A 16,418-nucleotide genomic window follows, 5' to 3' on the forward strand; every position below is an offset into this window, starting at 1 on the left:
TTTAATTTATTATTCACGTAATTTTATATATTTTTTATGTAATATATTACACTTTTTTTACAGATGAGAAGAGATAGGCTCCGATGCATCGTTATTAGATATTACTACATCCGCGTCATTGCGCACGTGTGTCTTGCAATATATGTATATATACCTTGATGCGGTCAACGCACGTAAATATAAACGCGCAGACACGCGCGATTACTCTAATTGCGTCGGGATGCCGTGGAAGGCAGGCGAGTGAGGTAAGTGATTCAGAACCGCAAAAACGGCTTATTATATTTAATGAAACGGCCCGATTATACGGAGAGAACGTTTTCGTCCCGCGGAAGTCACGCGCGCGCTCTTACGTTAATAATAGCCGCTTGACACTTACGCACGATTACTCAACCGGTTCGCATATATATATATATATATATATATATGTATATCGCACAACGAGTCAAAGTCCCGGGAACTTTCGCCCGAATTCACACATTCGATCAAATTTGCGAGCGCGCGGATTATCTTGTCCGACACGAATTTTCATTTAATCCTCTGACGTACACACGTCATTCGGTTAGCAGCTCTCTTTTCTGCAACATTTTTTTTTTTTACGCGCAAAATAAAGGATTTTGTTATTTTGCGATATTTGTATGCCATAAATGTCAAATGTACAGGGTGTTTCTAAAACTGTGTCAGAGATTTTAAGGGCTTATTCTAGGAGTCACATATACATATATATGTATAAATATATGTATATATACAGAGGGTGCTTCTAAAATTATTTCAAAGATTTTAAGGGGGTATTCTAGGAATTGAAAAAGTTTTCTAGGGGTTAAAATAAGAAAAAAAGGTTTCTAAAAGGTTTATATAGGAACTTTTTCTTATTTTAACTCTGACATAATTTTAGAAGCACCCTCTGTATATATACATATATTTATACACATATATGTATGTGTAAAACATTATGGAATTATCAAGATATTTTTTCGCTAGATAAATATACTCTCGAAAAGACAAATACGCACTTGAAAAAAATGGTATGTATAGTGGACAAAGATTAAATACTCGACACGTGTAAAACGATGCCGAAGGTTGACTTTAATCAAACTTTAATATCATTTAAAGCGAAATATAATCGCGGCAATTTATCAATCATTGGAGTCTACAATCGCGATTTAATCAATTTTCGTAATCCGTCTTCTGAGCGTCGTAATCTGTATGAAAAGAAATCAAGAAGTAATTAATTACAAATTAAATAGACACGATTTCACACACGTCGATGTCCAGCAGATTTTATCTGAGAGAAAATTAGCATATAAATGCGATTAATCACAATTGAAAGTAATTATTGTAAAAAAGTTGCATTATTCATGCATGCATGCATGCATGCATTTATTCATGTATCAATAACTATTCAGGATTAACGTGTACGCTTCGACGTATCGGAATTTGATTTTCTCGCGGGTGTAAAATTACATTTTTCATTATTAAAATCTGAATAAATTTCATTCTCCGCTGATACACACGAGCATCAATAACACGGAAACGCCATTGTCGAACAGCCGACGCTAAATAAGCGTCAAATAATAATGTATGCGCTCATTCGTCGCAATTAGCAACTGTTATTTACCGTAACCACAGTCGATTGTCACTCGGACAGGAGCGACTTAAAAGCGAGAATACCCGCAATTATCGGCCTTTTTGCGCCATTATTTGTGCGAGAGCGGTTTCACACACTCCGTGTGTTCGCGCATACGGAACAATGCGTCCGTTATATCGAAAGCGTGCACACATTGATGGGAAAACTTAGCCAAGAGCTCTGTCCAAGTAACCGCACGGCTGGGAAGAGCGATTATTCTCGGATTCATCCCTTTATTGTGTCGCGCGCGCAAAGTTCTGCTTCCGGAACGAGAGAGAGAGAGAGAGAAGAGACAATTCATTTCGCAAACGCAACAAAGTCTATTACGCATCCCGTAAATTATCGACGTCGCACGTGCGTCGTCGCGAGTGCGTAAACCATCTCTCTCTTCATTATTAGCACTGACAGAAGATATTCCGCTCGACGCGAGACTCGTGCCAGTGAGTTATTGATGCCTGATAATTTATTGCCGTACGGCGAGATGCAAATATCAGTATATATGTATATACACATGAGTCAGTCATTGTCTGCATAAGTAGTGTGTCGCCGATTCTGCTTCTCCTGAGAGAAGTCCAAAGTGTATTCGCGCTATTTCGAACTATCGTTCAAATTTAAACTCATCGTTTTCCAGATAAAATTGAACATACATATATAATTTATTTTATTTATTTTGTAATTTATTTAATTAGAAAATTTTATTAAAAGCGTCTTGTGTATCATCGCATATCAATTTTTAATATTAATTTTATGTAAACTTTTTGTAACAGAATGATAGAGTTTTAAAATTCCCGCGTATTCCAAAATTATTTATTATTGCGTTGCAATTTATTATTTTTGATGCTAAATACTCTTCCAAAGAGCCTTCCTTTAATCTTCGATTGTAAAAATTTCACAATATTCCATAGTGTAAAAATGATCTAAATATACACAATCTAAATAAACATCTAAATTGCATAACATTTTTTCCCACGCGCATCTCTTGTATATAAACACTTTCGTCTAAAAAAAATATTTAAAAATACACCTTTCTTTTACAATTTATTTCTCGTATACACATATTTCTCAAAATATTACAAGCTTAACTCGCGAAGAAGATACGCTCTCAGTGAGAAACATATATCTTTTCTATTGACACACCAAGAAGAAGAGGCGTATTACGTGGCATCAAGAAATATATATGTATATATATATATATATTTTTTTTTTTTTAATTTTTTAACGGCGCCAACGTGTAAAAGACGATGTCGTCGTATTTTTCTCCAGATATATATAGATATGTCTAAACTTAGCCGCACGAAACTCGAGTCTTAATGGAACGTCAGCCATCGCTTTAATAAGGAATCGCGAGTTATACTAGTCGATTCATCCTCTTGCTTCGCAGACACGTAACCGAACGAAGAACTTTCTCTATTCATCGCGAGCAAGCGTCCTCGAACATCAGCGACAAAAAAAAAAAAAAAAAAAAAAAAAAAAAAAACGCTTACTCACTGAATCATGCCGAAAGATATTCTACGAAACGACGCGCATAAATCCCGCGAGATAACCCGATAAATAACATCGACGCGGTCGGTGGAAATATTCAGCCGGAATCTGGAACGGGGTCGACCAGAGGCCTCCCTTCATTCTACCCCCATTCCGCTTTTAATTTATACGCCGTATATTCTCTCTCTCTCTCTTTCTTATTTTTTTTCTCTCAGAGGCTTCGAAAAATTCGTATGCATCAGATGGTTCGTCGTAATCCCAAAGCAAAGCTCGTTCCCGCGTAAAAGAGGGCTGTCAACATCGACGAGCCTCGCTACCTAGTTTCGTATGCGTTTTAAAAATATTATCCCAAGTATAACATATTTTGTATAATAACGCATATATTATTATACGTAGAGAAGGTCGGCTCATCCGACAAAATTGTTAATGCAACGTGTGTTGAAATAAATTTTGTTTTCGTTCCTACAATTTCTCGTAGTACCGCACTTTCATAACTCAATTATATTTTGTCATTAAACAGATACGCAATTAAATCATTATATCGTCATATTGTTATAATTATGTGTAATTGGATAATTGATATTTTTCTAATTTTATTTTTACTTGATCATTTCTTGTAATAAATTTTAATAATTATATTTAAAAATATGTATAACATTTATTTAAGCAAAAGAACTAGTTCGTTTTTAAATATACGTCACGTTTGAGCAATAATATTCCTTCGTTCGAATAATACAGAAAATCAAGAAAAGGTATTCGATTTACGTCGAATTAGTGACCTCAATAGCGGCATTTCTTTCGATAAACCACGATGTTATTAATTACAACAAACTGTTCTGATTATCGATGAGTCTGACAAGAAAGAAAATTATCGGTGGAATAACTAGAGCACTAACAAGAGAAGAAAATGTCGACAAGATCTAAGACAGCCTCTTACGATAGCGAGAAATATCAATTAGCTGACAAAGATACTAATCAAAAGCCCAGTTTCTCCCTCCTCCGATTTATTTTTGCAAAGATTACCGCTTGTCAGAGATCAAATCGTCGGATAAGAAGTTTCTTCGCATCATCGTTTCGTTCCATCATTTCGATTTATTATCGGAATCACGCTAGCAAAAGCGTTTCTTATATACTATACACCTGCAGTCAATTCTTTATATAGTCGTAAACAATGATTACGCAATAAAATACTACGAGTGCTCGACACGAAGAAGTATGGCAACGATTTGCAGAACGTTACCGATTTATCGCGATGGTATTTTTGAAGTCGAATAATCTATTTTTAGAGATAACACAGTGCTTTCTTAATAGGTCATAAATCATGCTGTTATCTTGACCCGCCCTAAAAAGAGCTACTTTATTATGATGTGCAGCGAAACGTTATCGCGCGTTATGCGAATAATGAATATTAAGATCAGCTGTCCGAGATTCAACAATATTTCTATTAAATTTAATATTTCTTACTACGATAGAATAGAAAAATAAATTCGCTCGTACACTCATTTTCCAGTATTGAATCATTTCGAGAGATCTCATCTTTCATATTAATCGAAGAAAATTCAATATCACTCTAAAAATAAAAAAATATTTTGACAAGTCTAAGAAATATATCATGTGTTAAAAAATTTAATCATTTTTTTAACTCTAAAACACATTTCACAATACATATTTCATATATTTTATATTTTGTTTCTGCGTTCAATATACAAACAATTATTTTCATAAAATATTATATATTATGCGTGCAATTCAAACGATGCACAATCCAATGCATGACATAATAGCTGTATAATAGCATTCAAATTTAAAGAAATAGATTTTTAGGAAATTATACCTGTTCATTTTGTAATTTAAAAAAAGTTGTTATGTATCATATATATTTGTATTTGGTTTCGCGTTATTGATATAAAATATTCTCGTAAAATATTAATTACGCGAATAATGCACGATCCAATAAATAATGTAGCCATTGTGTTTAGGAAATTAAATCTCTTTACATTTTTTATTCTTTTTTAAAAAAATATTTTTTTTATATATTCCATATATTTATATTTTGGTTTTCACGTTCGATACAAAGACTCCTAAAATAGTAATTATTCAAATAATGTGCAACTCATTAAATGACATAATAGTCGTACATTCGAGTCTATATAAGAAACACATAAGATATTTAGGAAATTAATTCTTTCTATTTTTCTAATTCGTAAAAAAACATTTTATATGTATCCTATATATATTTATATTTTGTTCTTCGCGTTCGATATAAAAACAATGGCTCTTGTAAAATATATTAAATGCGCGAATAATGCACGATCGAATGACCTAATGGCCGACCTAATGCACTCGAAACTGATTATGTGTTTAGAAATTTAAATCTCTATGTTATTTAATTTTTTTTTTTCATATTTCATACATTTATATTTTGCTTTTCGCGTTCGAGACAAAAATAATAGCTCTCGCAAAATACATTAATTGCGCGTATCGCAAACGCTGCGCGACCCAATGAATGACGCAATAGTCGTACGCGTTCGACCGATGCGAGTGCATTCGGCGGTAGACTCGAGTGCACGTGCACCGAGCCGTGAATTAAAATGCATGACCGTACCCCGAGACAGAGAGAGAGAGAGAGAGGACTCATTTAAATTTGTGCCGGACGGATGAGTGTAGGAGTCTCTTCTCGCGCGAGGATCGAAGACGAAGAGTTTTACTCGACGTCGCGCGACACCGAGACAGGAATATCGAACTTTCGGCGGAAGATAGGACGTGCTCTCTTTCCCTCCTTTCGTGATATTTTCATAGTGCTCCTACTATGTCGATATCTCGAGAGAAAAAAGAGAGATGGATAGAGAGGAAGAGAGAGACTGAAAGAGGAGGCTCGTCGCGAACAGGTACGAAGAGCCACAGCCGAGTCTCGAATTACGGTCGGTGGGCGCCTCTCTTTTACTCCCTCTATTTCACCCTGAAATCAATACCGCCGCGACCTACGATTGATAGCGTACCCCGCCAGCGCTCCCCATAGTTCATCTATATATGTATATATAACATATATGTACATATAAAATGTATATATAAAATATATATATATATAATGTTCCTAATAGCACACATATCCCGAAGATATTCAGAGAACAGCCTGAGAATGTTCGAATGACCTCTGGATATCCTCAGAATGTCTTTCGGATATGGTGTGCTATTAGGGATATGTATATAAAAATGTATATAAAATATATATATATATATATATATATATACAATATATATATATATATAAATTTACATATATAATATATAATAATATATATATAATATATATATATATATAAGTATATATATAATAATTATATATATTATATATATAATATATATATAATATATGTATATATAAAAATTTATATAAAAAAAAAAAATATATATATATATGTACATATATAAAAATGTCTATAAAATATATATGTATATATAAAAATGTATATATAATATATATGTATACATATAAAAAGGTATGTGAGAGTATAAGTAAAATAAACGAGAAAATCGTCGACGACGACGATCAACCGTGGACCCTGTGAGGTCCATTAGAGCTCGATGGACGGAGAATTTCTCGTCCGCTGGAAACGTAATGGTCCAACCAGCGAGAGGATGCCCAGGAATAAAGGGAGAAATTTCTATTCTTCGCGATATGAAAGCCACCTCTCTTTTCTCCTCCGATGAAAATGCACAAATGTGCACCCTCGACGCGTCGCGCCGGCGAAATTAACGCTCGAGCTTGAGCAACGCTTGACCTACTTAACACAGACGAGGAAAATTGTCCTTAGACACCAGTCGCCCAGACACTGTTTCGCTAATTGCATCGGAAGTGGACATTAGCATCGTCTGTCAGCCGCGTCGCGTTGTAACTTGCCCACATGAATTTTCAATATACAGAGAATTCCTTCTTTCTCTCTCTCTCTCTATTTAGAATATTTTCATTCGAACTTTGCGAAATTACTTAACTAAAGTCCACACCTGTTTTTGTTTGCTTAAATCAATGGAGTGCAAAAAATCTTGGCAGCCATCAGATAATAATCCCGAATTAGTTCGCGAGAATTATGACAGTTGTTTATTTATTGCTCTGCCGAATGCATTATATGTCAAAATTAAATGATCGAGGCGAAGAAAGAGATGAAGAGAGAGAAATATATTTAGAAAAATCCAATTCTATAATAATTACGCAGATAATATTTTTCACGCAACACACAGCTTTACATTTTCCTTTTTCTTTTTCTTTTTTTTGCATTTTCTCGTAAGATACCACAAAATTGAACGTAGCTCGGTTCATACTGGAAATAACTGACGGTCACTTATCAGTACAAGATTTCCCAAAAATTTAAGGCAAACACGATTCCTCGACGTTTATTCTTTACGATAAGGCTAATGTAACCGCGTGGAAAAAAGCAAAGAAAAAATGTATAACATATATTTCCGAATATTTTTCGTTCCAAGAGCGTAAAAAAAAAGGAGAAAAAAAAGGAGATAAGAGAAATTCCGATTGTGTGTAAAAGTTGGATGAGATCGAGTTTCTCAAAGTTTGAACCACCGACTTTTCAACCAGACGGCGCCAAAAAGCGAATCCGGAGGGAAAGTTTATTTTTTTTTTTTTTTTGCGACAAAAGAATATCCTTAAATACCGTCACATTGTCGCGCGAAGTATTTTGCGTTTACTCGGCCGGATATTTTTCCGATAAGACGCAGATGGCCTCAAGGATGCTGCGTCCTTGGTGGACGCTAATACGCGTTTCTTTCGACGTGCGATGTCTGTTTGAGAAGTTTCGAACAAGTTTGCGACGCAACGTCACCAGTCGTCATCGAGTGTCTGTCTTAAAAATTATGAACACACCGATACACAGCATAATAACTTTCATCATATTAAACCAACGTATGCACCTGTAAACTCTCTATATGCACGCGTTTATTTCCACTTTGTAGGGATTTAATTTTAACATGAGGATTAATAATTATTTAAGCCTATTATGTGTATTAAGAGGAGACAACATTCAATCGCTTGCGCAAGTATATATTAGAGATTAATTCTTCCAATAAAATATTAACGTTCTTGTAACAGTTTCTATAAATGTAAATATTTCGATATATGATTTCAACTGAAAACTTTATCAAAATTTTTCATTTCAACTCCATTTTATAAAGATAAAAGATATTTGTTTTGTATTTATATTTAACGCTTTGTATTTATATTTAAAGAGTACTTATGTGTAATTATTTTTTGTCACCTTTTAATGTAATTCATTATTAGACATTAGATTAAAGAATATTATTTTTATATATGACTTCACTTTCTAACATAATTTGAATTTTTATATTTACTGCTCTTAACAGCCTTTTATCAAATTTATTATATTTGTTTTTATCTTGATTATATTTTAATGAATTTAAAAGAAATTATTTTATATTAATTTAAATTATATAGTTTAGCTAAGAATATTTCAAATTGTATCTGTAAATGTATTATTTGCGTCGCGATGCACTTTGTACGACATTTGTGTACAATTGTGATGGACAATTAATCATCGCTCTCATCGCGTAGACTATTTTTGTTTGCACTTGAAACCGCAAACAGTTTGAAACTTTTATAAAGTACAGGCTAATGGCGTTAGCAGAGTCTCGGGACATTTTGCTTGATACAACGCGAACGAGCTTCGCAAATAGCGACGTATTTCGCATCCGCTATTTTTGCCCCAGAGCTTCTTTTCTTGCACGATCTTTGATCGTGTCGAGAAATATAATTTATCGCTACAAAATGTCCATACTTTTAACGCGGAACAAAAAAATCGCATAAAAATGTGCAACGTATCGATCATAAATAACGGGAAAAGTATCCATCGATCATAAAATATATAAATATGCAATTTAAGCTTCTGCACTCTGAAAATATTCTTTCAAATAAAAAAAGAAACAAAAATTATATTCTAATACATCGTTCGAAATTGAAGTGTTATATTAAAAATGTTTTTAAAAATAGAATGAATATAAAAATATCTTTCCTAAAAATAAAAACAGCATATTACCATGTAACATAATATCATTATCATATGCATGCGGCTTCGCTAAGAATCTATTCTCACGCTTCGGAGAACCGGTACCATATTGGTTTGTAATATCATTGTCGAACAGTTTGTTTGTACTACCGAAGCTAGTCTTGTGTGCTGTCTTGTATAATAAACATTGCGTAAGTCGGCCGTGATAGTCCTAAGAAAAGATAAAAGACGAATTTCGTAATAATGATCTTTTGTGAATCGGCGAGAGCGAAATTATCGATCGAATAATATTTTCGTCCGTCAAGTCATAAATATATATCTCACCGAATTTTAATCAAACAATTTCGACGATTATTTTCCTTTAAATAATATAAACACCGCACAACTCAAACTAATATCTTTCTCTTTATCTGAAAGGCATTCTAGAATCTAAATACATTGCAGTGCATTTTCGCGAGATTAAAAAAAAAAAATAGTAAGTGAAGCATCTTATCTTCGCACACTTTTGTTATTGTCGCAACGAGATATTCGTCAAGAAATAGCGTTTGACGGATCGAAAAGTGTTACATCGCGAAGATGTATCTTTAATCTCATCGCGCGGGCGGAAATATATATCCTCGTTTTTTTTCTCGCCACGTGCAAGCGAACGTCATCATCGTATATTCGTCATCATCGGTAGTGAAAGGGTTAAAGTCATAAAAAACCGCTGTATCCCGCGCACAAACTTTCCCCAGCTGATTAGTCATCGAGAGGCCGAGGAAACCGGCCGTCCGTGACTCCTGTCACGTCGCCGGATCATCGAGGCTGCATTCCACTCGGCGAGGAATGCATGTCAATAATGCACGTATAAAACGCGGGGACGTATATTTAGAAATATTTTTATTTCCGACAAATTTGCGAAGAGTGAACGCACAAAGTAGGCTATTTTCTTGTTAAAAACGGTCCCCGTGAATTTTTTAACACATTCGTGTGTTAATTTAACATATTGCTGTAGTATTAATTGAACTTAAATGTTAAATTATTAAAACAATTGAAAAAATTAACACAATGTGCATCTATTTTTAATGTTACACAATAAATATGCTATATAAATTTATTAGTAACAAGATTTATCTGTTCAAATTTACAGAAAAAAAGTTAATTTTTTTATTTTATAATTATTTTATAATTAATATAGTCAATTTTACACAAAAAATTTATTTTAAATTACTTAAAGTTTTGCATGTTATGTTAAAATATTAACACAGTCTTTGTGTCTCCATTTAACATATCTATATTATGTTCAATTAACACAAAAATTTCTGTGAGGCGTTTGAGACATGTGATATCTGTTAAATTTAATACAAATTTTTCAACTGTGCATGAAAACTTGACCGTCCGCGAAAATGGCTTAAATTATTGACGGAAAGAGGGCTTTTAACAATCTTAACAACAAATTCGTATTCAATTTGAATGCAAATTATGCGAGCATTAATGACTCGATAATAGCTGATTAAATAGTTTCTACAAAATTAATACCTATCATCGTATGATTAATTCGCAGTCGATTCTGTATAAAAATCTCTTTAAGCAAATGTATTATATGAATAATAGAAAATTCGATATCGATACAATCGTCATAAAAATTCAACACTAAATCCATCAATTGAAAAAATTGACACAAATATGCGTATACATATCTGTTATGTAAATCATTAATATATTCAAATATATATGTATCTTTATGTTGCATTGTTAATATACGAACTGCGTGAAAGCATATGAAATAAATTAATCGATTATTCATTGTTAAATTTTAAAATTTTAATATACCAGATGAAGCAAAGCGATGATATTAATATACTTTTATCGTCAATCAAAAATGTGCAGCGTCCAATTTTAATATTTAATGCGACAACGTAACTATATTAATATGTCATTTTATGATGAGAATCCGACACGGATGTAACATAATATTTCGTTAACAAGATTGTAAAAAAACTTTTATCTCATTCCCTCTCTGTAAAATTACTTCCACACATAATATAATACAATATATCAATTCTGCTACATAAACTCTAACTAAATTACAATTTAATTGTTATTTAATTACCACGTTATATTATGTTACAAAGTCGTATATATCAAAGAATGAATGCATATTCTCAGGGCGAGCAGTCTGCAACGCGAAAAACTAGCTAAATTATTACGTTACGAGGTAACGACAAGTTAAGGTGCATTAAGCTGGGCTGCTATTACCAGCACCGGCTTTAAGTCATCATCAGAGGGAAGCTTGCGAATTTTTAGCGACGTAGCTGATTATGTCATCTGAAATATTTCATCATCAGGGTCGTTAACATACCGCCAACTCGTTTCCTCTAATAATATTCTTGTATAATAATATTCGCTATCAATATAAATGTTGCAATATCGATATAATCTTCTCGCAATCCCCAGACTTTTATAATCTTGCCTCAAAGCTTGGAAGCCTCCGGGCCACAAATACCATATTTTGACGCGGCGTTTCCCGTCATACATCAGTATGGTCAAACAACTAAATAAAACGCGTCGTGTTTTTGTATCTCGTCGTATCAAGGTCGGTCTGATGAGAACTTGCCTTCGTGACTATCGTCACGTTTCATCGAATGTCTCATGAGGTAGAGAAGCACGTATATATGTTTCAGCAGCGAGTCGAGCGTAAAAAAAAAAAAAAAGAAAGAAAAAAGAAAACAGAGAGAGAGAGAGAACATGTTCGCGAAAGAAACAACGACGGGAAAGAGGTTGACAAACTTAAATTGTGACGCGGGTCGATTCTTAAAATAATACCCATCGCGTGACCAGACCGCGCCTCGTCATGCATATTCATCGGGGAATTACATAACAAAGTCGAACAACAAATTATCCACCTGGTCCCTCCGGTGCAGTAGATCGAGTTTACTCGGGTAAATGCACCCGCGCTCGACGAAAAAGCAAATGTTGCGCAAGCGCGCTCGAAACGACCAATACGTCAAGGATTTTCATTATTAGGGCACGAGGAGAGAGAAGCGACCTAGAGAGACCAGGCGCAAGCGTGCCCTCCTAGTGCACGACCTATACAAGGTGTTTCGAATGTGCACAAAGTGCAGGGAAAATTTGGCAATTTTTTGCCATTTTTTTCGATAAATGTGCAAGTTTGTACAGAGATCTATACGTCAAACTATACAACTCCAATAACAAATATATACGGAGAGAATTTTCTTTTTTAGAATTTATAAGAGAGTTTCTCTCTAATTAATATTTATCGCAATAAAATGTAAAATGGGTTCGATTAATTTTACTATACAAATATTAATATTTTTATTGTGGTAAATATTAATTCGAGAAACTCTTATAAAATTCTTCCACGATTTTCAGGGTAAATTTCTCATTCGTGTACAGCAATGAATTTCAAAAAGATAGTAAAAAAAGATCGAGTTGGAATAAAAAAGGCAAAAATTCTGTAAAATATTTATTCGCGGAAAATTATTTCTAAATATCGAATTTACAGTTCAGAATGCCGAGGAATTTCGCGATTTCTGGCGCAATGGGGCGGCTCCGGGTTGATTACGATCGGCGAAATTTAGTGCTGTCTGCGTGTGTACATACAATCACGCGGGTAAACGCGCGTGCTAAAGGTAGATTGCCGATTATGCGGCTTCTGCACAAAACGGGGTTAACAAACCATCGACGATGCAGAAGCACCGGATACGCGCGCGGGTGCACTTATGACTCACGTCGCGATGACAGACGCACGACACGACATGCATTCCTCTGATTCCATTCTCCGACAGCGAGAAACACGCTCTCGAATTATTAGGCGCCAGCCATAATATAATTGCGCGCTATTGTTCCTTCGCGAGGAATTTTTTTTATCCCGACAAGTATTCAGCAGACGATTCTTTAAGCGTAATTATAGAAAAAATTAACGAGACATATAAATACTATTTTTTTTTTTTTTGCAAACTCGAGACTATCTTGATTTTCGTCCATCATTTCACAAATTGGTAAATTTATTTTTAGTGCCCTAAATTTCCTAAATTATTGAACTCTAATTATATAACAGAACGTCAATAATTTTTCTATAAAAATATATTTAAAAACTCGTTTTACATAAAATTCAATTTCTGTGTAAACGAAAAATATTCTTTTTTCTAAATTGAATAAAAAATGTAGTTTTGTTTAATGCCCGAGAATATATATATATAACGATCTGTAAAATATATGATTATTCGACAGAGTTTATACTTGTTTATTTATGGATTATTTAGAAAGTTAGCAACTTGTTCACTCATTTATTAGATGCAGAAGATGCATTGTGTTACCAGTCTACAAGTACTTAAATATCTTAAGACGTCCCTGGACTGAGGTCGAAGCACCTTCTTCGATCCACTTCTAAGTATCTAGGTATCTTTGCACGGAATAACGTAAGTGCGAATATTAGGTCATACGGCTAAATTCGATATTTTTCACGAAGTAATGTGCGATTAAAAAGTAGCAATAAATATTTCCTTGCATTTTGTGGATTTTTTAATGGTTTGATAAATCGCACACTATGTTCAGTACGTTTTAACAAACATTTGAATAAGTAATAATTGCGCGCTTTTCCAAAAACTCTCGGTTTCGTTGCATCAATCATATTTTTTTTAATTTATATTTTTATATATATAAATTTATATATACAATGTAATATATAAATATATATACGTATATATATTAAAGTTTAAATAACGCAACAGTTTTCAAACATCGTAAGATTCTGCAGAGAACAAAATTGACGTTTGTAATGTAATGCATGAAATAAATTAATAATATCATAATTTATCAAAAGTTATGTTAATGTTAATGTCGAAATGATATTTTCCTCTTGCTGAAAACTGACAATGAGTGAAATATAAATGCGTCATATTTGTATGAACAGATCATATGGATGTCATTTGCACTGTTCCTTAAATGAGATGCATAATGCAATTCACGTTAGAGGATAAATGTTAAGTGAACGAAGGAACAAAAACAGTTTATTTTGATTTCAAAAAAACAACGTCGCACGTCATTACACATGTACACTTTAATTTTTGACATGTACGAATTTGATCTATCAAAGTAATTTAAAATGTTTTCACATCTGTTTATGAAATAAAATCAATAAAGAGTTTATTTCAAAACATTTGGATACTTGGCAAACGTAACTCGAATATTAACACCGAAAGAATGGTCTATTTTTTTACAACATATGACAGAACGAGAAAAAGAATAAACATATTGACTTATTAGAATCTATAGACGACTTCATGAGCTTGTAAATTATTTGACACCAGAATGTTAATTTAAATGACGCGAAAATCATTAGCGCATGTAATGATAACAAATTGTAACAAGGTATAATAGAGAACGTACTTTTCCAATAGCAACGTTAAAATATAAATGTGAAAAAAAGTATGATTGACATATCAAATCTGTGAGAGCTTTTAGATGAGCGCGCAATTGTTTATTTAAACGTTCGTCGAAACGTATTAAACGGACTTTAATAGAATTAAAGAGTATATAAAACTACGTGCTCGGATGACTATTCGCAAGAGAGGCGACAAATTGTTCGCACTCTCTCTCTCTCTCCTCTAAAAAAGAGTAATAACTCCGTGTTAACTCGGAGGAAGAGCGAAGAGGCGGATAGATAGCTCGTTCGATTATCGACCAGAGGCGAGCGAGATAAAAAAAGCCTTTATTTCGCACCTTCTCTTTCTCACTCTCTCTCTCTTTCTCGACGATGCATCCCTCTTCCCAGGCGCGTGTACAACCTTAACCTTTTAATCACGGCTATTTTTTTCAAGATAAAACTGTCTGCATAATAAATATGTATCTGTAATAGAATTTAAAAACGTGGCAAATTTTCGGAAAAAAATATATATTTCATAAATATATTTAAGGGCTGGAAAGTGCGATAAATTTTGAAGATATACATATTTTAAAAATATTACATACATATGTTTTGAAAAATAAATACTACAAGTCCTTAAAGATATAAGAACTTCTAAACTAAAGCTGTCCCTACGTAATAAATATATCTCTATAATATAATTTAGAAACGTGCCAAAAATATTTTCAGAAAAAATTCACAAATACACCTAAGGGCTGATAGATTCCGAGGCGAAAAAAAGCTTACAGAAAACAAATCTTAAAAACATAATATACATGTGTTTTGAGAAATAAATACCAGAGGTTTGTATAAGAATACAAGAAATACTAAATATTTTATCGTATATATATTCGAATACAAGAATTAATCTGCAAAAAGACTGTCACGCAAAATTTATAATAATTTAAATTTCTCTTTTAATTCTCTTCTCTCTTTTCTTCCTTCATTTACGCACGTTTTCATAAAATGCATACTTGCAGTTTTGGGCGCGGCACGACGAAAATAGCAAGCGCATATGTTTATTTGTCAACTCGATCGTGATTATTTTGACAATTCGGGTGGGGACCACGCGGTTATCAACGCTATGCGCATCTTCGACGTATCAAATATAATATTCGGAGTTTCCGCGTTAAAAAAAAAAAAAAAAAAAAAAAAAAAAAAACCACGGTCTCACCTTTCGCCCTACGAGCCAGATGCGTGATATTCTGCCTGAGCACCTTGAGCCACATCCTCGCGCTCTTCTGTTTATTCTGAAAATCCGACGTCCCGCCAGCAGGGAAACTCGCGCTCCGCGGAAGCACCGTCCTCGGGCCGTGGCTGCGTTTCCGCAACGCGTTTCTCTCGCCGTCTCCCTCGGTCATAGATCTCGCGCGCGTGTACATATGACAGTAATTGACGTTCCGCGGCGGGATTGGACGCGGGAGAATCGCGACGCACACCTGTCGCGCGCCCGGGAGCGTTTTCCTCGGCGTCTCCGGGAGATGATCTATGCTGCGGAGTACTTCACTCTTGGATGATGCGTCGTCGCACGATGCGCGCTCTTGAAATCGCCGCGCGAGACAGGCGTCGATAGCGGGGCGGAACGCCGCTTTTATATCCCGGCGCCCACGAGCGCGTTTCACACAGCTTGCGAGAGAGAGAAGTCAGCCGACTGCGCTCTACTACCGAGCGCGATAATATCGGGTCCTTGAGAGGCTCGTCTTGTTTACCCGTTCGGGACGGCGCGCGTAGGATATCTCGTCTCGGAGGAGGGCACGAGCGCGCGTTTATTCACCAGCGGAATATCGTACGCGTGCTTAATAAGGTACCATTTCACATGAGGTTCAATTGAACGAACAGCAAAGGCAGGAAATGATAATAATTATTATATTAG

General features: G+C 34.4%; 1 protein-coding gene across 2 annotated transcripts in view; it reads right to left on the reverse strand.

The window, feature by feature from the left end:
- tow (target of wingless) overlaps positions 1 to 16,418 on the reverse strand; it is a 55,542-nt gene that overhangs the window by 20,876 nt on the left and 18,248 nt on the right. The window contains exon 1 of one of the 2 annotated variants that reach the window (XM_029308584.2): positions 15,720 to 16,168. The exons of the other annotated variant lie outside the window; for it this stretch is intronic. Within the exon in view, the coding sequence (XP_029164417.1) occupies positions 15,720 to 15,927 (208 nt within the window). The 5' untranslated portion in view covers positions 15,928 to 16,168. Of the gene's footprint in view, positions 1 to 15,719; positions 16,169 to 16,418 lie in introns of those variants that run through there. 2 annotated transcript variants of the gene reach the window in all.

The sequence above is a fragment of the Nylanderia fulva genome, unplaced genomic scaffold, assembly GCF_048542155.1.
Source record: "Nylanderia fulva isolate GAGA-0341 unplaced genomic scaffold, ASM4854215v1 Scaffold18, whole genome shotgun sequence".
Lineage (NCBI taxonomy): Eukaryota > Metazoa > Arthropoda > Insecta > Hymenoptera > Formicidae > Nylanderia > Nylanderia fulva.